This window comes from Cololabis saira, chromosome 14 (genome assembly GCF_033807715.1).
Source record: "Cololabis saira isolate AMF1-May2022 chromosome 14, fColSai1.1, whole genome shotgun sequence".
NCBI classification, from domain to species: domain Eukaryota; kingdom Metazoa; phylum Chordata; class Actinopteri; order Beloniformes; family Belonidae; genus Cololabis; species Cololabis saira.
The window spans coordinates 10,311,808-10,333,356 of NC_084600.1; the positions used below are offsets into that span (position 1 = coordinate 10,311,808).

At 40.0% G+C, this 21,549-nt stretch overlaps 2 protein-coding genes across 8 annotated transcripts in view; one reads left to right on the forward strand and one right to left on the reverse strand.

Moving 5' to 3' along the window:
- LOC133460232 (sodium/potassium/calcium exchanger 3-like) overlaps nucleotides 1–1,242 on the forward strand; it is a 51,011-nt gene extending 49,769 nt beyond the window's left edge. The window contains exon 17 of the mRNA XM_061740815.1: nucleotides 546–1,242. Coding sequence (XP_061596799.1) covers nucleotides 546–656 — 111 coding nt within the window. The 3' untranslated portion in view covers nucleotides 657–1,242. The remainder of the gene's footprint in view (nucleotides 1–545) is intronic.
- Nucleotides 1,243–7,572: 6,330 nt separating this feature from the next.
- Nucleotides 7,573–20,974, reverse strand: dpf2 (double PHD fingers 2). Of its 7 annotated transcripts, none has more exons than XM_061740819.1 (12): nucleotides 20,922–20,974; nucleotides 18,789–18,949; nucleotides 17,600–17,707; nucleotides 15,303–15,481; nucleotides 15,070–15,162; nucleotides 13,254–13,332; nucleotides 12,762–12,803; nucleotides 10,673–10,810; nucleotides 9,177–9,308; nucleotides 8,944–9,056; nucleotides 8,651–8,732; nucleotides 7,573–7,851 (listed from the first exon to the last, which is right to left on the reverse strand). In XM_061740819.1, the coding sequence occupies exons 1-12, from the start codon at nucleotides 20,951–20,953 to the stop codon at nucleotides 7,769–7,771; spliced, it is 1,242 nt and encodes a 413-aa protein (XP_061596803.1). In that variant the 5' UTR covers nucleotides 20,954–20,974; the 3' UTR covers nucleotides 7,573–7,768. The 7 variants fall into 7 exon arrangements, with proteins under 7 accessions (XP_061596803.1, XP_061596802.1, XP_061596801.1 ...); XM_061740818.1 differs by having other exon boundaries at nucleotides 9,177–9,311; XM_061740817.1 differs by having other exon boundaries at nucleotides 18,789–18,980; nucleotides 20,922–20,959.
- Nucleotides 20,975–21,549: the final 575 nt, after the last annotated feature.

A 21,549-nucleotide genomic window follows, 5' to 3' on the forward strand; every position in this document is an offset into this window, starting at 1 on the left:
TGTGTTTCAGAGAGCAGCAGATATGATGACTAGTTGCCTATAAGTATTGTAATGGTGCAAAAAGTCAAACTTCAGAGGCATGTTATCATTTATCCTAACCTTTATTGGAATGTACATCCAAGTTTAGTTGCAGGAATCTGAGGGAACGGATGTAAGAACAAAACTGGACAAGAACATCTGAAACAACCACAACCAAATTCACTCTATCCGGACGGAGCAATTTAACTGGATAGTTTTTATTAAAGGCCGAAATGAAATAGAGTAACGAGGCTGTTTTTAAAATGTAAGGAGTAAAAAGTACAGATAATTGCGTGAAAATGTAAGGAGTAAAAGTAAAAAGTCGTCTGAAAAATAATGACTCCAGTATAGATAACCAAAATTTCTACTTAAGTAAGGTAACGAAGTATTTGTACTTCGTTACTTGACACCTCTGGAGTGTGTATTATGTTGTGATGTTAGAGTTGTGAGTTTTACCAGAGTTGTATTTTGAGTTGAATGCCTGCCGTGACCCGGTGGTGAACGTGTCTCTGTCCCCGTCTCCTCAGGTGACGAGCGTTCACCTGAACCACTGGAGGTTGGACCGCCGGCTGGGCCTGGGCCTCCTGTTCCTCTACGCCATCTTCCTGCTCTGTTCCATCCTCTTCGGGCAGATGTGAGGCCTTAAAGCCCGACGTCCACCTCGTCAGAAGACTTACCACTCGTCCTCTTACCTGAAGCCAAAAAACAACGACAAAAAACAAACAAAACAACAAAAAAACAAACCCACAAGCGTGACATTGCTGTTTTGTTCCTTGTTAGTATTTCTGCGCACTTCTTTAGGAATCCCGTGGTCCCTTTCTGTGAAGTACAGTGTTTGATAGCAGTCTGTAGGTACCAAGTAGGGTGGCTTAAAAAATATGAAAAATGAATGAGTTGACAAATGGAAATAGCAGTATTATTAGGCACTTTTATTCAAAAGAATTAGCTATCACTGTTTATTTACTCATATTTTCATGAAGGTTTCCAACAGTAATTGAACTCAGTTGTACTAAATCCTATTTTTGGACCTTTTCGTTGCTCCCAGTTCCCTCAGAGCTTATTTTCGCAGCGAAAGGTCCACCTTAGTTGAACTTACAGGACTGTCTCAGAAAATTAGAAATATTGTGATAAAGTTCTTTATTTTCCGTAATGCAATTAAAAAAACAAAAATGTCATACATTCTGGATTAATTACAAATCAACTGAAATATTGCAAGCCTTTTATTATTTTAGTATTGCTGATTATGGCTTACAGTTTAAGATTCCCAGAATATTCTAATTTTTTGAGATAGGATATTTGAGTTTTCTTAAGCTGTAAGCCATGATCAGCAATATTAAAATAATAAAAGGCTGGTAATATTTCAGCTGATTTGTAATGAATCCAGAATGTATGACATTTTTGTTTTTGTAATTGCATTACAGAAAATCACAATATTCTAATTTTCTGAGACAGTCCTGTATGTTTCAAGGTAAAAGACAAATCTGGACCGCTTTCTGCATAAAGTCTTTAATAAATACCACGTAGTCACTTTTTGAATCACAGCAATAAGCCAGTGGAAGTTTAGGTTCAGAGTAACTTTACAGTGACTTGTGTTTGTTGTGTGAGCGCTGTTGCAGGTAATAATAATAATAATAATAATATAAATGCATAATAATTGTAGTAGAACGTCACTGCAAGAGCTAGACATTTCTAATAGAGGACCTTTAATAACGTCCACCTGGATTCTGTTGTTTTTCCAGCACTTATAAAATGATGCGAGCAACAGAGCGAAGTGAAGTGAAGTTGTGATATTTAAAAAAACAAGTTTAGTAGATGATAGAATTAGTGTAAAAATACTGTATAACATGCATTCAAATGTAGCAGGTGGCACTGAAATACAGCAAAGACTATGAAGTGATGAACAAGGACACTATATGTGCACAGAGACTTTTAGAATAGTGAATATGAAAAATGCACATCATTGTTTGAGAATATTTTGATGACTTTGCCTCATTACTTCAAAGCAGCAACTACTGGTACGGCTTATGGTACGTAAAGAGATCAACCTAGTATGGCAGTATTTTTTAGAAGTCCTATTACTATGAAATCTAATATATAATATACTTATGAGTGTCACAAACTTTCGTGACTTGGAGTACCGGTTAGTAGTATCCTTAGGTATGACAATCAATGTTTGTAATGGTCCTTGCACATGTTATGAGACTTTTCTGTTTTTTTTTTTAGTTGAGTGAACACTCACAATCTACACAAGCACACATTCACAGCGTGTGTGTTCAAGAAAAACAACGCACCAGTTTATATCTATACCGACTGTTCCTCTATTAATGTTAAGGGAAAAAACAATGTTTTGTCAACTTTGGCACATCAGTTTTTAGTTCTTGGAGAAGCTGTCAGTATTTGGTACTTTTGATTATTACATGTGTGAATTTTACATGATTTTATTTTTTCCAGGTGGCTGTACAAATTGTCATCGTCTACTTGACAATACTTTTTACTGTTTGTAAATGTTAAATAACGTACATAGTTTTACAAGGATGAAAGTCTGACAAAAAAAACGTGTTTTGTGGTATTTTAATATTTTTAGAAAATATATAATGTACACCTGTTTTGTGAATTATTGTAACAAAATGAATGCATTTGTGTGCACTGCACTATGAAGGCTTTAAAGTCAGACACTCAGATTTGTCCTAAAGCATCAAGGTTTTGGTTTATTTTAGCATTTATCCATCAACATGCATTACATTTCATGCACAAAAGCACCATAATACGCTTCCAATTGTAGCTTTTTGACAACCCTTTTTTAATGATTATTTTTTTAATATTCTCTTAATCTTTTATTTCTTTTAACTCGCCTGATAAGAATTGAGAAGATTCATTTCTCCCATTTTGGTGAGTTGGATGATTGGAAATAGAATGACATGGCAGTAACAGAAGTGATTATCTTCCTTCTTTATACGTGTAAGAGAACACGCTCGTTTCTTTCAGCCTCACCGGAGGCAGAGATGTCTGATCTCATCCTCATCTCCATCCTTGTTTTCGCCGGCAGATGACTCACACCAGTGTGACGCTGACGCGCGTTCACTCCTTCACTCAGCTGTCAGGACTCCATCCTGAACTCCTGATCCAGAGTAGCAGTCAGAAATAATCCCGACAGCTCAACCGCTTTTTTTTCTCCAAAGAATGGTCTGTTTATTCTGCTGTGGTATTTGGAGGTAGATAACGATATCTTAGAAGAGTGAGATTTACTGCTTTAGAGATCGCATTGGATCGTAGAAGACTGTTGTATCTCGGGTGCAATAAAAGGAAGTGCAATAACGTGTGATGGTTTCAGGGAGGAATGACTGGGACGGAGATGCAAGTGCAGGTTGGAAGTTGAAGTGGAATGGATGACTGCCATCTAACGTCAGGAAGGGATTAAAATATATTTATATGTTTCAATTTTTCCCACCTCCACTTTCATGGGGCCTGTGGGAACCGAAGAAATGTAAGATTTGACATATCCGACCATCTTAACGTCTGCTTATACAGGACTGTGTCAGAAAATTTGAATATTGTGATAAAGTCCTTTATTTTCTGTAATGCATTTAAAAAAAAAAAAAAAGTCATACATTCTGGATTCATTACAAATCAACTGAAATATTGCAAGCCTTTTATTATTTTAATATTGCTGATTATGGCTTACAGTTTAAGATTAAGATTCCCAGAATATTCTAATTTTTTGAGATAGGATATTTGAGTTTTCTTAAGCTGTAAGCCATGATCAGCAATATTAAAATAATAAAAGGCTTGCAATATTTCAGTTGATTTGTAATGAATCCAGAATGTATGACATTTTTGCATTACAGAAAATAAAGAACTTTATCACAATATTCTAATTTTCTGAGACAGTCCTGTACAAAGCTGATGTAAACTGTTCAGTTAAGGAAAATTGGTTGACATACAGAGATAAATGTAAATAGTGTTACAGACAAATCTATATTTCTGCTCACAAATGAAAATCATTTAGAAAAAATAAATTATAAAATAAAAACTAACTTATAGTGAAATTGGGGAAATGTAACAAGAAATTCTGCAAGGCTTAAGTAATTACATCTTTACATTTTTGTCTTTATTTTTAACAATTATTTGTTTGCAAAAATCAATGCTGCAATCAACTGTGGTGTTAAAAATAAAATTTAAATAAATAGGAAACTCAGAAGATTATAGTGCCTAGTATTTTATTTTCCTCAAGACATGTTTCATACAATAAAACATTCCATCACAATCCAAATAAAAGTCCACCCAGAAGATTCACCTGCTACGTAAACCTATGATCGTGGTTTCAATTTTCATTTGATGTAACAATTCTCTCCCAAAGCTAGAAAACAAGATAAACAATTCCGTCATAGTCGTGTTGTGAGAAAACGTTCTGCTTCATTCGTGCTCCCGTCAACAGCTGCAGGAACTTAAATCACTCGCTGTTTTTTTGCCTCTTAATCACATCAGACTTGTTGTCTGGAGCTTTGGAAGCCAAATGCTCAGCTGAGACCTGGATCACAGGATTAACTAGAAAGAAACTTCCACCCAAGTCCCAAGAAGTCCCAAACATCAGGTATGCAAACATTATTGATGAATATTTAAAAAAAAAAAAAAAAAAGATAAATATTCTAGTAGCCACTGTCCAGATAAAACAGTATTTTGAAAATGTGAGAAGAAAATAAACAAGGTGATACTTGTGTAATGCTTTAATCATTTTTAGTCGGCTATTGAAGATGACATGAAAGCATGGTTAATTTATATTACACTACTCCCCCACTTTCAGCTGAAATCTGAGACGACTATACGAGTGCAGATAACTACTGAGCATGCTGCTGCTGCACCGTAGGAATATGCATTTACTGAAACAGACGCTGCAGCCGTCGTCACTTCACTCTGTCCTCTAACCTTTAAATACCGTTTCTGTTTGAGGTAAAGTAACTGCTTCAGCAGTTCAGACTTTTATTTTAGCCTTCCCACAGAAGAAAACCATTGCATAAGAAAAAACTAAGAAAGCAGTGACACAGACAGAAGTCTCCCCAGGACTAAACATAGAAACATAGAATCTCTTTTGTACAATATTGAGCCATCTGTATTTGGTGCCACCGTCTACCTGCAGAGGCCCTTTTTTCTCTTATATGAAAACATACAATATCACACATTATCTGTCTAAACCATCCCAGCGTCATACAGGAGGTAATAATGTGACGATCCGGGAGGAAACTTACTGCACCCTTCAGTTAGTCCCACCGCAACTTTGACAGACACAGGATATGTTACATGATCAGCACACTGCTAGAACACAGCAATATTCCCTTTACCTGACCGTTGAGGGGATTGGGATTTGTTTTTGTTAAATGGAACCGTCACCACGAGATGCCATCCATTGAAAAGGCACCGGAGTGCAGATGGGTTGTGTATCGAGATCAGATCTAGTGTTGCTGCGGTCCTCAGGCCTGAGTGCAGCTCAACGAGCTGCAGACACTGAGGACAGAAGTCTGTCTTAAATCCTTTGAAGGGACTTTGACTTATGCAGGGATTCTACTTATATTTCCAATTGTGTGTGTGCGTGCACATCTACGGTGGCCGACAAGGGCCAAACGCACTGCAACGGCCCAATGTGTCTCAGTTAAGGAAAACGGCTTCAAGTACAGAAACGATTCAAATTCACAAACTCAAAACGAGGTACAAAAAGAGGAACGTGGTGCAAATGAAAAAACGTGCTGCAAAAAACAAAGACAAATGCAGCATCATCAAACGCTGCAAATAGAGAAACGATGCAAAGCACAAAACGATATAAAACAAGAAACCATCTTCAAAAGAAAAACGCTTCATAACCGGTTACCAAACCTGCAGGGGGCGCTCTCGGCCGAGACCGAACAGCTGACTGAATCACAGTGTTTACATCCATTACGAAACATTTCTTTATTATATTTTACACCAGATGATACAATGTACAGCGTTGTACAGAGATACAAACATCGTATATAAATATAGTCAGATAAAAATCACATTATCGTTCCCGCTGTATGTTTAAAAAAAAAAAAATCATATGGTTGTAAACATTGTGATTTAGTCAGCTGTTCGGTCTCGGCTGAGAGCGCCCCCTGCAGGTTTGGAGCACTTCCGGTTGTAGTGACCAGTTATGAAGCGTTTTTCTTTTGAAGAAGGTTTCTTGTTTTATATCGTTTTGTGCTTTGCATCGTTTCTCTATTTGCAGCGCGTTTGATGATGCTGCATTTGTCTTTGTTTTTTGCAGCACGTTTTTTTCATTTGCACCACGTTCCTCTTTTTGTACTTCGTTTTGAGTTTTTGAATCGTTTCTGTACTTGAGGCCGTTTTCCTTAACTGAGACGCATTAGGCCGTTGCAGTGCGCTTGGCCCTTGTCGGCCACCGTACACATCAGTGTGGAACCACTGGCAGAGGATGAGAAGGAAAAGCATTTGCAGTGAATGTAAATCACGTTATCAGACCGACCACAAAACACCATCTGTGCCACAAAAGAGGAGTTTGTGGATTTTTCACACTTAAGATAGGGCACAAATAATCCAAGACCATTACGTCACCCTTCTTTCCCCCCTCCATTTGTTACACACTTAACAGCATTATATACCATAGAAATATATAAATATTATAAAATTGGGTTGTTTAAACCATGAGGAAGCATGGGTAGGCGTTTCGATGTTCACAATCTCTGCTTCTGCTCAGAAAATCAGTACATTTCAGGACAGAGATGAGGCTTTAGCAATTTTATGTATAAAATCTGAGCCGGAAGTAATAATTTCACCGTTTCTGCTGCAGCTCTGAAATGAGCTGCTTAAATGGTCTTAAATGTGGCAAGCATAAACAAGGTGAAAATAAACATCTAGTGGACTGAATGTGCAGTTGAACTAGTGTAACAGTCACGTGTGAAGCTAAGTGGTCCGTGGACTTCGCAGCCATCCGTTTTTTGTTTTGAAATGACAAAATAAAAACAGAGAAATAATCCAAAATAATCCGTTTCCCATCTTTTGTTTTGATAAGAAAAAACGGAAAGCGGATCGTAATTCATTTTTCCGTTATCCAATTTCATTGATGTGTTTGAAAATCTAAATTGGGAATTAAAACAGCGAGTGGAAAACTCTTTTCTCCATTTCCTATTCGTTTCCAACTGGGGGGCAGTATTATGTTATTGATTGACAGATTACAGATTAAACTCATGTTTCACTCCCAGGTTTCATATTTGATTCATTTTCTGTTTCAACATTAAAAAAATCTAAAACTGTTAATTTTCAATCTGATGAACAAAAGAACCAGAAACAACTTCATTTATTACTGTGCATGTGCGATCCCCCCATTTATCGAATTCTTATTTTCAGTATCCTTGGAAACGAATAGGAAATAGAGAAAAGAGTTTTCCACTCGCTGTTTTAATTCCCAATTTCAATTTTCAAACACATCAATGAAATCGGATAACGGATAATGGATAAGGATCCTTTTTCCGTTTTCTATTATCAAAACAAAAGATGGGAAACAGATTATTTTGGATTATTTCTCTATTTTTATTTTGACATTTCAAAACAAAAAACGGATGGCCGCAAAGTCCACGGACCCTAACTGAGCTATCCTGCTGAGATATACTCCCTCTCCCCGGTGGTCAGGCTAGACTGGTTGTTGGAGGAGTTTGTCGTGTATTGGGGGTGAACCAGGTGAACCGGTGACAGCTGGGTGCTGGGTGAGCAGGCTGGGTGGGTATCACGACGTCGGGGCGTTCTGGGTCTGGTATATGGAGGCCTTCTCTTTCAACAGTTCCAGACATAGATGACAGCTCCAGCTCCCTGAGGGGAAACACAGAACTGGTGTTGAGACGGTTCTGAGCAGCAGCAGTAGAAACACAGACCAATGTCTGGGGTTTTATCTCTGGGCTTTTATCCAAATGGGTTCCAGAAATCTGTGTCTCACTGAGAGCAGACGGAGATATCTGGGCATCTGTTCTTCAGGTGACAAATATTTAGGCTTTTCCTGCTGCTCTTCCACTCTAGAGCTCCACATCCATCCATCCATCCATCCATCCCCAGCTCCACATCCATCCATCCATCCATCCATCCCCAGCTCCACATCCATCCATCCATCCATCCATCCCCAGCTCCACATCCATCCATCCATCCATCCATCCATCCATAGCTCCCCATCCATCCATCCATCCATCCATCCCCAGCTCCACCTCCATCCATCCATCCATCCCCAGCTCCACCTCCATCCATCCATCCATCCCCAGCTCCACCTCCATCCATCCATCCAACCCCAGCTCCCCATCCATCCATCCATCCATCCATCCATCCATCCATCCATCCCCAGCTCCACCTCCATCCATCCATCCATCCCCAGCTCCACCTCCATCCATCCATCCATCCCCAGCTCCACATCCATCCATCCATCCCCAGCTCCCCATCCATCCATCCATCCCCAGCTCCCCATCCATCTATCCATCCCCAGCTCCACATCCATCCATCCATCCATCCATCCATCCATCTCCAGCTCCTCATCCATCCATCCATCCATCCCCAGCTCCAACATCTGACATTTTCTCTGGAACTTTTACAGAAAGTAAAAGAGTATCTGTCACATTGAACTTACCTTCTGGAGGTTCAGCCATGGGGGGGTTAAGACAGTACATGTGGTAGCCTCTATCACAGTCATCACAGAACAGAAGCTGATCCTGGACACAAGAAAGAAACAAACCTTCGGTGAGCATATATTTGTAATTTAACTGGGCAATTCTCCAAAACCTGAACATTACAGAAGCTCTTACTGGAAATCAAACACATCTAGCCAGGATCTGAACCTCACTTAGGCTCAAGCAGAGCGCCGTGGCCATGAACGGGAGAGACAGGTATAGATAATGGACGGGTGGATGTCTGCGAACTCACGTCATTCTCTGAAGTGCCACACATGTTGCAGCACTTGCACTCTATGCACTGCCAGCGGTACGTCTTCACAGCAGCCATCATTACCGGAGTGAACTGCAGGCACGAGGGGTGGCCTGAAAACACAAAACACATGCACGGCTTAAACACCTAACCAGGAAATATTCTCACAAAGAGCCGAGTCATTTCACTTCCATTTCTACTTTATTTCATTAATTCCCCCAACTAGCACGTACCTGAGCGCCCACAGTCAGAGCAGGAGACCAGCTCTTCTGACTGGCCAGTCTTGTGGTTGGTTTTGGAGTCTCCCAGGCAGAAATCACAGTAGTTATTAGGCAGAGCGAGCCCATCTGGACCTTTCTTGGGAGCTGCTTAGAAGGATGAAGAAAACATCAGTTACTCAGGAGTCCAGGCAGCAGTGATCCCTTCAGCCTAACCTTTCAACTGTGTTTTATTAGAGCACATTAAAATATACAGGACTGTCTCAGAAAATTAGAATATTGTGATTTTCTCTAATGCAATTACAAAAACTAAAATGTCATACATTCTGGATTCATTACAAATCAACTGAAATATTGCAAGCCTTTTATTATTTTAATATTGCTGATCATGGCTTACAGCTTAAGAAAACTCAAATATTCTATCTCAAAAAATTAGAATATGCTGGGAATCTTAATCTTAAACTGTAAACCATAATCAGCAATATTAAAATAATAAAAGGCTTGCAATATTTCAGTTGATTTGTAATGAATCCAGAATGTATGACATTTATTTATTTTTTTTTAATTGCTTTACAGAAAATAAAGAACTTTATCACAATATTCTAATTTTCTGAGACAGTCCTGTAGACACATCAGTGCGCATAGAGTACAGGTCATAGTGCACTTTGTTTTCTTAGAACATAATAAATGAAGACACTGATATAAAATGTGGAATGCAAAATACAAAGAAAGAAAAATAGCTAAGAATAACAATAGATAAATAAATGAGTAAATAAAAAAAAATAAAAAAAGTAAAAATAACAGCCCCCCCCCCCCCAGCCTGTCTGTTCACTACTTTGTTAATGTGAAAGGGAAATGTCCATTTCTGATAGGAGGTGTGAGATAATGAATGAGAGGGGGCCACATTTTTTCAAAGTAGGTGAGTTTATCCAGAAGAGTATACAGGACTGTCTCAGAAAATTAGAATATTGTGATTTTCTGAGACAGTCCTGTATCTTATTCTTTCTAAGTGGAGTGTGTTAGTGAGGTCACTTAGCCACATCTTTGTGGTGGGTACATATTTTTTCTTCCAATGCATGAGAAGTAACTTTTTTGTAATGATAAAATGATAGGAGAGGAAACATTGTTGGAAGTTGGTTAACTTTATAACATCATCTCATGTTCCTAAAATAATAATGAATGGATCGGTCTCTAGCTGTATGTGAAGTATTTTGGATATTAAACTGAATATATTAAACCAATAGGTCTTAACCTTGGGACACAGAACAAAGCTGTGGAGCAACGTGTCGTCTGCTGAGAGGCGTCTGTCACACGTAGGAGAGATCTGAGGGAATATTCTACGTTATTCTCCTTAGAACAATGAAGACGGCGTATGATTTTAAAGTGGATTAGGCAGTGCCTAGCGTTATTAGAGCATTAATGGATGTGTTCTAAACTCTCTACCCATAGAGCATCCTCCATTCAGCCTAAAACAGACCCCTCTGACTCCAGCTCTTTTGCGTGTTGCTTACTCTTCGTCTCCTCGGGCGGAGGCAAGACGGGCTCTTGGATTTCCATGTCATCCTTGTCCTCGCCCTCCTCCTCGGCCAGGTGGGAGTGAGCGTAGTGGTAGCTCAGGCCGGGGCGGTTCTTGTAGCGTTTCCCACAGACTGACACCAAAACCAGAACACACAACATGGATCAATTTAAAAAAGGAAATTCATACATTCAGAAATAAATAAACCAAAACAGAAACATTTGAACTGTTACTAGTCAGTGAAAAAGAAAAGTGATTAAAAAAAAATATATATTTTTTTGCATTTAATCTCCTATAATTTAATGTATTTTCAAAGCATGATTGAAGAATACTGCTGTAATGAAGAAAGTAATTGCATACTAAATGTAGTTTAAATTTGTACACTGCAATAATCAATGCAGCATAAAATATTTGGAAATGACTTAAAAACAGTAAAACACAACTAGATGGGAATTTAGACCTGAGAGCTGGTGAAAAGTGATAATGCGTGAAACGGAGGTAAATCAATTAAACCCAAAAAATTCTCAAGGCTTTTTGCTGAATATCAAAGATAACAGTATTTACTGACCATACAACTGACGGAAAAGATGAAAAAAATATAGAGTTGTGATGATGATGATTCTGTGTGGCAATATTTCACTTTATTAACAGTTTTCACTAAATCCCTCGATTATAAACCTAAAAATGTAAATATAACTACACTATACATAAGAGTTAGCATCCATTTAAACTTTTCTTAAATATAAAAAGTAAATAAGTTTAGGTTTCAGCTTTTATCCTAAATGCCAACCCTTGATATGTCTTCATGATGACATAAAGATAGATAACACCTCAGCCACTCAGGCTGCCACACATCTGCTTAAAACTACCCGTTGCCTTTTTGATAACAGGTTTTAAATTATTTACAAAGTTTTTTGAACTATGGTGGTAACTATGTCTACCCAACAATTCAAATATGCCGACATAAAGTGAAAGTTTCTTCACTCAGTCATCTCTTTCACACTGGACTTAGTTGAATTATGAGCTCAGACTGCTTTATCTCCGACTAATCAGGAAAAAAAAACTGGCAACGTTCAAGGAAGTTTCTCACTTTAAAAAGGAACAAAGACAACACTGTGAGAATCTGTTGTCACAGGGGGGTGTGATGACTGTCATGAGATAACACTCACATACTAAAAGGCAACACTACTTCTTTCACTTCCATATCAGCCTGGTTTCCATTTCCTCTAAATGCTAAATAACCCTGTTTCTTCATCTGTCATCTACACAACGGATCATTTTCTGACCTGCCTCTTAACCAAACCACTTAAGACACTAGAACACATCCTGGTCCTTCCCTGTGCACCGTAGCAAAAAACACCTGACACATACAGGAATGTCTCAGAAAATTTGAATATTGTGATTTTCTGTAATGCAATTACAAAAACAAAAATGTCACACATTCTGGATTCATTACAAATCAACTGAAATATTGCAAGCCTTTTATTATTTTAATATTGCTGATCATGGCTTACAGCTTAAGAAAACTCAAATATCCTATCTAAAAAATTAGAATATTCTGGGAATTTTAATTTTAAACTGTAAACCATAATCAGCAATATTAAAATAATAAAATCCTGGATGGAATTTTTTTTAAATTGCATTACAGAAAATAAAGAACTTTATCACAATATTCTAATTTTCTGAGACAGTCCTGTATTCCCCAGAAGGCTGTACAGAAGCCACAACCACAAGAAAGGGAATTTAGAAAACTCTAGAAAATTTAGAAAAAAATTTACGGGACGTAGAGATGTTTAAGAGTACAAAACATTGAAAAAAAAAACAGCTAAAAACGAAATCAAATTACACCCATAAAGGTGTCGGACAAAGGAAGCTCAGTGGCTCAGTAAAAACTGCAGTCGACATCTACAGAAACATTTTTCTACATCTATTAAACGGACATTAAATTTGCAAAAAACACAATGTTTCCAGCACGAGCTGAACTACATTAAGAGTAAACATACTGGCCAACACAGACAGAAAATAAAAACAGGCATGGAAAACAAAAATCAGACTGCAGTGGAAAGTAATGAAGAGAAATATACCTCTTTCAGAAGATTTTGAAAAATGCTTTTGTTTGATAGTGTCTGAAAGAGAAGAGAAGGAGAAGAGAGAGCACAGACAGAGGCTCAAAGAAACAGGATTATAGAGCGACAGCGTCGCTCAGAAATGCCCTGCTGCTGAAAGGGAAACTCCTTCACAAAAGAGGAAAAAAACATCAAGCAGTACAGATTTGTAGTCTGACAACAGCAAGGTAATACAAGAAACATTCACCCCCTACCCATGGACAGATCTGAGATGCAGGTTTAAGAAAGGTGTGACATTATAGGGTGGACAAACTAACAAACTAACACTTCTTACAAAGAACAGAGAGAAAGCAGAATAGAGAAGAACATTAAGAGGAAGAGGGAAGTAAAAAGGGAAGTGGGAGAGAATGATGACTCTTGCTAGAACACGTTAGCAGTTCAACACCCACTAAACATCTGCAGTGACCCCGTACTTGACCCGACTGTTTCCCTGGGCCCGTCAGCACTCACTGTCACAGGCGAAGGGCTTGTCTCTGTCCTCCAGCGCTGCCGTGTCCAGCTTCTTCCTGCTGCTGCCGACTCCTCGCCCCTGTGGACGAGCAGAGTCAACCGGCACGCCGAGGCCACAACACACACATGCAAATCAGTGTTGGGACTAACGCGCTATTTAGTAAAGCGTTACAGTAACGCCGTTAGTTTTGGCGGTAACTAAGGGTGCTTTCACACCTGTCCCGTTTGGAGCAGTTATTCCCCCTAAAGATCAGATTGTTTGGTATATCTGAACACAGCAATCGCGCTCTGAAACGGTACAAAACAAGCGAGCCGAGATCACCTAGGAGAGGTGGTCTCGACCCGATTCCATTCCAGACCTGAAACGGTTCATTGTCTTTATTTTGTAGTGAGAACATGATCCACACAGCAACCGACACAACTCCATTCATTGTGTGTGTGCTGCCGTGGCGCAAGGAGAAGAATCGGTGCAGCCTCCACCACCTTCTCTCCTATTGGACGTGCCGAGATGTCGTCCCAGCGCGGCACGGTGAAATTAAAAAATGTTCAAGTCGGGAAGGGTTTGCGTAGCGCAAACCCTGCGGCAGGCGGCCTCTCGCCCCCAGGCTGAGCTCCGCTCTGCGCCGGTAGCACATAAATGAATGGGTAAAGCCTGATTTATGGTTCTGCGTTAAATCGACGCAGATTCTACGCCGTACCCTACGCCGTAGACTCTGCGTTGGTGTAACGCGGAACCATAAAACAACCTGAAGCCAGCGGCTGCGGTCTGCGCTGAAAGGGGCGTGTTGTTTATCCCGGGGTGCGGAAGAGGAAACTCCTTCCGCGTTCATTTGACCAATCAGAGAACAGCTGGTTCTCACATGGCATTTGTTATCAGCTTTGAAATGGTACAGACGTTTGCCTTGTGAACACAAACCCCACGAACGAGAAACAAAACAACTGTATCGATTTAGCCCCTGAATCGGAACAAAACAACTGGGCCACAGGTGTGAAAGCAGCCTAATACTCTAACGCATTACTTTTAAAATTCAGTAACTCAATTACCGTTACTAAACGGTGCGTTACTCTGTTATTTCTGGCTACAGTGAAGCTTTTATTCCCACACGCGGAAACCAGAGGAAATGTAGTGTGTGTGCCTTCAAAAACATGACGGTCATGGTGAGCCAAGAGAGCAAGGAGAGTTTGGCAACGTGGAGATATTATCATTACAGTAATCCCTGGTTTTTTTACAGGGGTTACGTTCCAAAAAGAACCCTTTTTTTTAAATATAATTATTATACAAGGGCTTCAAATCACCTCGCACGTATTTCACTGCTCTTCTGATGCCGCTGCATCCTGACTCTTCTAAAGCGTAGAGTGTGTTTTTTCGAGAGAAGAACATAGTTATGGGTCGTTGTTGTCGCTCTTTTTTCTTCTGGGCAAAAAGATTCTTATAAACCGACATGCCGCCATGGATTATATCTGAGACTGTAATGAACGATTCATCAAAGGCTCCCGTTCTTGAGCTGCTGCTGAAGCTCATTGGCCGTTCTCAGTATTGTTGCTAAGTGACCAACGTTATTGACACAGGAAGTGAAGAAGCGGGGAGACTGTTTAAGTTTAAGACTATTTAACTATTTGTTTGTATTATTCTCCATTCAGTGCCTGCTGAAATGAAGGCTAGAGGGGAGTTCATGGGAGCATTTAAAATAATGTTTCTTTTAAAGTAACTAAACAGTTACTTTTCATAGTAACTCAGTAACAGTAACTAGTTACGATTTTCCAGTAACTCGCACAACACTGATGCAAATGCAGTTGGACGTGAGCTCATATTTACCTTCCCTTTCCCTTTGCCTCTTCTTTTGGGCGTGTCTTCTTCGTAGTCTTCATCATCAAGATCATCCAGGAAGTCCTCTGGCTCAATGATTCTCTATGTTGATGAGAGGGGGGGAAAAAAGGATATGAAGGGAACTGCACCAAGTCAAGACAAGTTACAAAACCCATCTAATTTCTATATTTGGCTAAAAGACCTCAACATTTAACAGCTAAACTTAAAGAAAAGACATGAACCTTTCTGATCCGGGAAGCTGGATTCAGGCTTCCGGTGTAGTCGCTCTGATTTGAATCGTCCTCGGACGCGCGGACGTCTGCAGCTGTCCGTTTGTCCAGAGATTCTCCTTTCAGCAGGGCCTCCAGACTGCTGCCGTCTGACGACAACAGAGAGTCCTTCTTCAGTCCTAAATCTACCTCTGGGAAGAAAACACAAACAGGTCACACAGACATCAAAACACAAAAAGTTTAACAGTAATCCCTGGTTTTTCACGGGGGTTACGTTCACAAAAACAACCCGTGATAAGTGAAATCCATCAAGTAGCAACCTTTTTTTTTTTTTTTTTTTTTTTTTACACAATTACTATACAAGGCTTCAAATTGCAGAGATCTGCCCCACCACGACGTGGTACAGTAGGACAAATTTTGACTAGCGGGTATTTCACTGCTCTTCTGATGCTGCTGCATCCTGACTCTGTAGCGTCTTTTTCTCCTAAAGCCGCGGTGTAGGAGTGTTTTTTCCAGAGAAGAAGATAGTTATTGGTCGTTGTTGTCGCTCTTTTTTCTTCTGGGCAAAAAGATTCTTATAAACCCACATGCCACCATGGATTATATCTGAGAAGTGTAATGAACGAGTCATAGAATTCAATTTTATTTGTATAGCGTCTAATACAACAAAAGTTGTCTTTGTCTTCATCAAAGGCTCCCGTTCTTGAGCTGCTGCTGAAGCTCATTGGCCGTTCTCAGCATTGTTGCTAAGCAACCAACATTATTGACACAGGAAGTGAAGAAGCGGGGAGACTGTTTAGCCAATCAGAATGCAGAACACGATGCACAATGCAAATGCGTGAAGCAGCGAGACCGTGAAAAGTGAACCGCGTTATAGCCAGGGATTACTGTAGTACCTGTAATCCCTGTAGTGCTACTTCTCACATCCATATGATGCACATATGTATGAACACAATTACTCATACAGATGAAAGCAAATATTACATCCCAATCAGGGTTTCCGTTGTCCGGTAATTGCCGGTAAAATATGCCGCAGTCCGATATTTTATAATCTCTCCGGTCAAAATGTCCGGTGAAAGTACTTCTCCCAAGCACAATTTCAGTTGTTTTAAAATGGGTAATTTCCACATAATTTTATGAAAAAACATATACTTTTTTTTATGAATGAGCAGTGTGTGTGTATGTGTGAATAAATGAATGTAGCCTATAGGTGAAACGAAACTTTTTTTCTGCGCGGAACGAAACTTGTCGCATTTGTTTCATTAAATCTGACAAACCACAAGAGAGGTCTCTGATTTGGCGAAACAGGCAAATCTTAAAAGCTTTTTTCTTATGCTGAAACAGCCATCCAAACCATCACTGATCGCTTTGGAAAAGGAATGATCAGTGAGGACGAGTCGGCTCCAGCCACAGCTCCACTCATTGATACCACAAGTGCGCGCAGAGATGCCGTCGCTGTAATGACAGCGCTCCGCGGCTATGGAGGCTTGAACTTTTCAATGGCCTGTGAAGTTCTTATCAGGGATTTCGGTGAAATCTACCCCGAGTGGGCTCAACTGGCCAAGATAGCCTGCCTGATCCCTGTCTCCAGTGTGCCAGCAGAGAGAGGTTTGCAAGCTGTGCAGAGACACTTGGAACTTTTGATTTTGATTCTGATTCTGCAGCTGCTCACTTCAGTGCTGCGAAAATGCGCAAAAAGTAAACTGTTATACACCGGATCTAGGTGAAGGGATTTCCCCTGTTTGTTTTCAGTTTTTATTTCGTTTTATTTTAAACGCGCGAACGGACATTTTTTTATTTCAAGTTGGCAGCATGGCCATGTTAATAAAATGTTATTTGCCACTCCAGATGTGTTTTTTATTTGTTTATAAATTGTTTTATTTTAGAGTATATAGGCCTTCCTCTTTATGTTCATTCATGTGTCAGAAGAGCGCAAGCTTCTGCAATATTTATTTATTTCTTGAAGTTACGCTCGCAATTGATGGGACTTATTTTATTTTAAATACCCTGTTTTTCAATAAAAATACTATTAAATGACCTGCATTGATATCGTACTACTGCATATTATTTATTTTTAACCTCAATAAATTCATATAGCCTATGTGACCGGAATTTCAAACATTTGTCCGGTAAATTGAAACCCTGCCGGTCACATTGTCCGGTGCCCATTTTTTCTAGCGGAATTTAATTAATTAAACTATAAAAAATTTCTGATTTTTTTTTTTTTTTTTAAACATAAATGTCTGGAAATTCTAGTCTTTTAAATCTCTGTGAAGGCTAACGGGTTAAAGTGAGGAATGGGTTGGTACCTGACTTGACAGGAGGGAAGATGAGCCGAGGGTCCTCCGGAGGATGAGATCTCCGTTTCTTCCTCCACCTCCTGGCTGGGTAAGTGTAGAGCTGCCCTGGAGCCATGCCTGAGGGACGGGGGGAGAGCACAGCCATCAACAAAACAAAAAACCCAGCCAATTTAGTATGTTTAACTCATTTTTTAGACAGTCCTACTGAACCTAGAGCGACCAACTGAAGCACTACAGGACTGTCTCAGAAAATTAGAATATTGTGATAAAGTCCTTTATTTTCTGTAATGCAAAAATGTCATACATTCTGGATTCATTACAAATCAACTGAAATATTGCAAGCCTTTTATTATTTTAATATTGCCGATTATGGCTTACAGTTTAAAAGGAGCATGAGGCAGGATAGAGGCAGGATTTATGAAAAAAATTCGTATATGTTTCAAGTTTTCTAGTAATAATGTCAGGTGAAGCGTTCCAAAACAAAAAGAATGAGCCCTCTAGTGTATCTCTCCGTTGCCTTGAACAGGCTGTGTGCTGCAAAATGTGCTGCAATTCGGAGGCCGAATTTCCCGCGCTGGGCTGTGGATGTGACGTCACATAACGCTGCATGCACGTTCTCCCCGTTCTCCCGTGCCGGCTTCGCTGTTGGCTGCAGTACCCCCGACGGCCGTCGTGGTGAAGGGTGGCGCTAGAGAGTCTAATTTCTTAAAAGGAGCCTTATGCTCCTTTAAGATTAAGATTCCCAGAATATTCTAATTTTTTGAGATGGGATATTTGAGTTTTCTTAAGCTGTAAGCCATGATCAGCAATATTAAAATAATAAAAGGCTTGCAATATTTCAGTTGATTTGTAATGAATCCAGAATGTATGACATTTTTGCATTACAGAAAATAAAGGACTTTATCACAATATTCTAATTTTCTGAGACAGTCCTGTAATCTCTTGGAAAAGACATCTGAACTCATCAGGCCAGCAGACATTTAAACAAATGTATATCAGCAGCTTGGCAAAAATGTCAGGGTTGTGTTATTTATTCAGTTTTTGCAATAAAATATAAAAACCAAAAGGTAATAGAAAACTTGATGAGAGTAACATTGCTTCAGTTATCTCCTCATTTCTCTCTGTACCATTTACCCATGTAAAACCCTGAAAGGTTTAACTTGTTATACAAGGCGTATCATTCAGTCTTGCGTCTCACCTGGTCCCCTGTGTCTCTTCTCCATCCAGATGTAGCAGTTGCTCTGAGCCACACCGGTCTGGGAGTCCAGGAACGGCATCCTAACGCTCCTCTCAGCACAGAGCCGGGCGTTGTAGTTGTGACACTGCTCCAGGGCATCTCGGTAGTACTGCTCCCCCATCCTGACAAAACCAAACCACACGCACAGTGGGGCTATAATGGGCACAAAGTTGAAAATATCTGTATTTCTGAATCACGTTTGCTGGCAAGTAAACAACAGAAAGTATTTCCCCCCCCCCCCCCTCTTTTCTTTTTTCCTCAAACACAGATTATGTTGCATACATATTCCCCATTAGGAAAGCTGAGGCTAAATTTACCACAAGCTCATGATAGACTTCTCAGTGTTCGTTGGAACTTTGAGTTCCAAGAATGTAGGGAGGCAGAATGATTACAAACAGTCTTATCCAAGTATTGCAACGTCTGTGGTTGTTGCAATACGTCCAGGGCTACAGTTACGCTCTTCTACGGAAGTGCAACCTGTTCAAACCCTCTTATGACATTTTAACTTCAAATGGCAGTTTCTTTCAAGTGTTATTCAAAGTGACTGCATGGACCTAAATTAATAATGACAGAACTAAACAGAGAATCTATGAGAATAAAGTAGAAGACTGTAAATCTGCTGTTCTCTGAGGTCCCAATATTACATTTATTAAAAAAAAAAATTTAAGTGCAGAAAGTTGACTTTGTGGTTTTTATTGGAGATGACGCCGAAGGGACAAATGAACAATAAGAAAATAATTAATAATTGAATAAATCATCTGTGGAAGACGTTTAACTAAACCTGTTTTCAAATGCTCCTTGGATACATTTTATTGATCAATTTAAAATTAGTTTCCTTGACTTTGGGGGGGAATGGGCCATTTGATATAGTTTGAATGGGCTTTTTCCAGTGCAGACAAACTTAAAGACTGAAGTGTCAGAATATAACCCTCTGTGATAGTCATTAAATGATCTGGACTTAAAGACCAGCTAAACTGTGGTCCTGAAGCAGCACCTCAGGGTGCACCAGGGATCCAGTCAGACCCCTGAGCCACACGGCTCAGCGGGGGGAACAACTCAACTTTACATCTCAGAAGCAGAGGTTTATAATCCAGGTGCCATAAAGTAAAAATCCAGTCCAGCAGTTGTTCCAACTATCACTAAACCAGCTCCTCTGCAGGTAGATGGTTGTTAGTGAAAATACCTGTTTTAAATGTACAGGCTAATCCAGAAACATGGCAGCGTTTTTACTTTATGGCACCTGGATTAAACACCTCTGGAATATGCTTTAATGTTGTTGTTTTTTACAAAATCAAAAATAGTTTTGAATCAATCTTAAATTAAGACCAATTTTGAAATGGGGTCAGTCTCAAAGCACCATTAGTCAAATAATTTTTCTTTACATTAAGGTGATATTTGCTCATTAAAACATATCCCTGTGGATCAGCCAGACCTGTACATTTAGATCAGGTGTTTTCACTAACTACCATCTACCTGCAGAGGAGCTGGTTTAGTGATGGTTGGAACAACTGCTGGACTGGATTATTACTGTTATGGACCTGGATTATATTATATTATATTGTCATATGAGAGTGTTAACTCAACAGCAGCTCCTCCATAATAAACCAGGTGTAGTCTCCATTCATTCTGACCGGGGATCGTCCCTGTGTAGCGGGCAGAGCCGCCCAGCCCTCCCCGGGCTGGTACCAGCCCCGCAGCCTCTACCCACAACACACACACCTGCACCACAGCATCAGTGCAAGAGCAGCTTATTGCCACGTTTCCTCTGGTCCTCCTGCCCCCCCACACTCCCCAGGGCCGGGGGGAGTAAGCGGCTGATAGCTGCACTAAAGCCTGATTCATGGTTCCGCGTCACACCGACGCAGAGCCTACGCCGTAGGTCTGCGTCGGTGTGACGCAGTACCATGAATCAGCCTCAACACAGCAGGATGTGGACAGGACGAGCACGACGCTCACACGCAGCGGCTCGCGTCGCTGAGCTCACCCAGCTAAGGGTTAGTGTCTACGTAGACATGCAGTGGTCATGGCGCGAGTGTTGCGAGAGAGTGTCTCCCTCGTCCACGACCCAGGGAAGTAGAGAAGTCCAGTACTTACAGTTTGACAACATTCTCAACAACAGCGGCCATCTTGCTGGAGTGCGCCGGAGCAGGGGCTGCTGGGTAATGAGCCCTGCGCTGGGACTTGTAGGCGGAGAGAGTCTAGCGCCCCCTACCTGCTTTTAGTGGGGAATCATGCCCTGTGCTCGGACTTGTAGGCGGAGAGAGTCTAGCGCCCCCTACCTGCTTTTAGTAGGGACTCATGCCCTGTGCCAGGACTTGTAGGCGGAGAGAGTAGCGCCCCCTACCTGCTTATTCAGATTCAGATTCAGATTCAGAAAAACTTTATTTATCCCCGAGGGCGGGGTAATTGCAAAAACAACTAAGCAGCATGACGTTGAAAGTACCGAATAAAATAATAAAATAAAATAAATGCAGATAAATAAGGCATGTATCGTATGTACAAAGAATATATAAAATATACAAATATCAAAAAATTAATAATTATTCCTGGCATTATCATGATATATTGTTTCATATTATTATATTAAGTTATGAAATCTCATGGGATGTTAAACTATAGTATTATTATATTGTTATATATATAGTATGGTGATATAATTTGGTTATGTTATAATATTTTATAAAAATGATGTTATATTAGGATATTACTATATTATTATGCT

What these genes read in the sequence shown, in the direction of transcription:
- dpf2 (XM_061740816.1), bottom strand. An exon ending in CTTCCCTCCTGTCAAGTCAG is followed by an intron (nt 15,482 to 17,599) that starts GTACCAACCCAT and finishes TTTTCTTCCCAG; the next exon opens with AGGTAGATTTAGGACTGAAG. An exon ending in CAAGCCCTTCGCCTGTGACA is followed by an intron (nt 12,804 to 13,253) that starts GTGAGTGCTGAC and finishes CTTCTCTTTCAG; the next exon opens with ACACTATCAAACAAAAGCAT.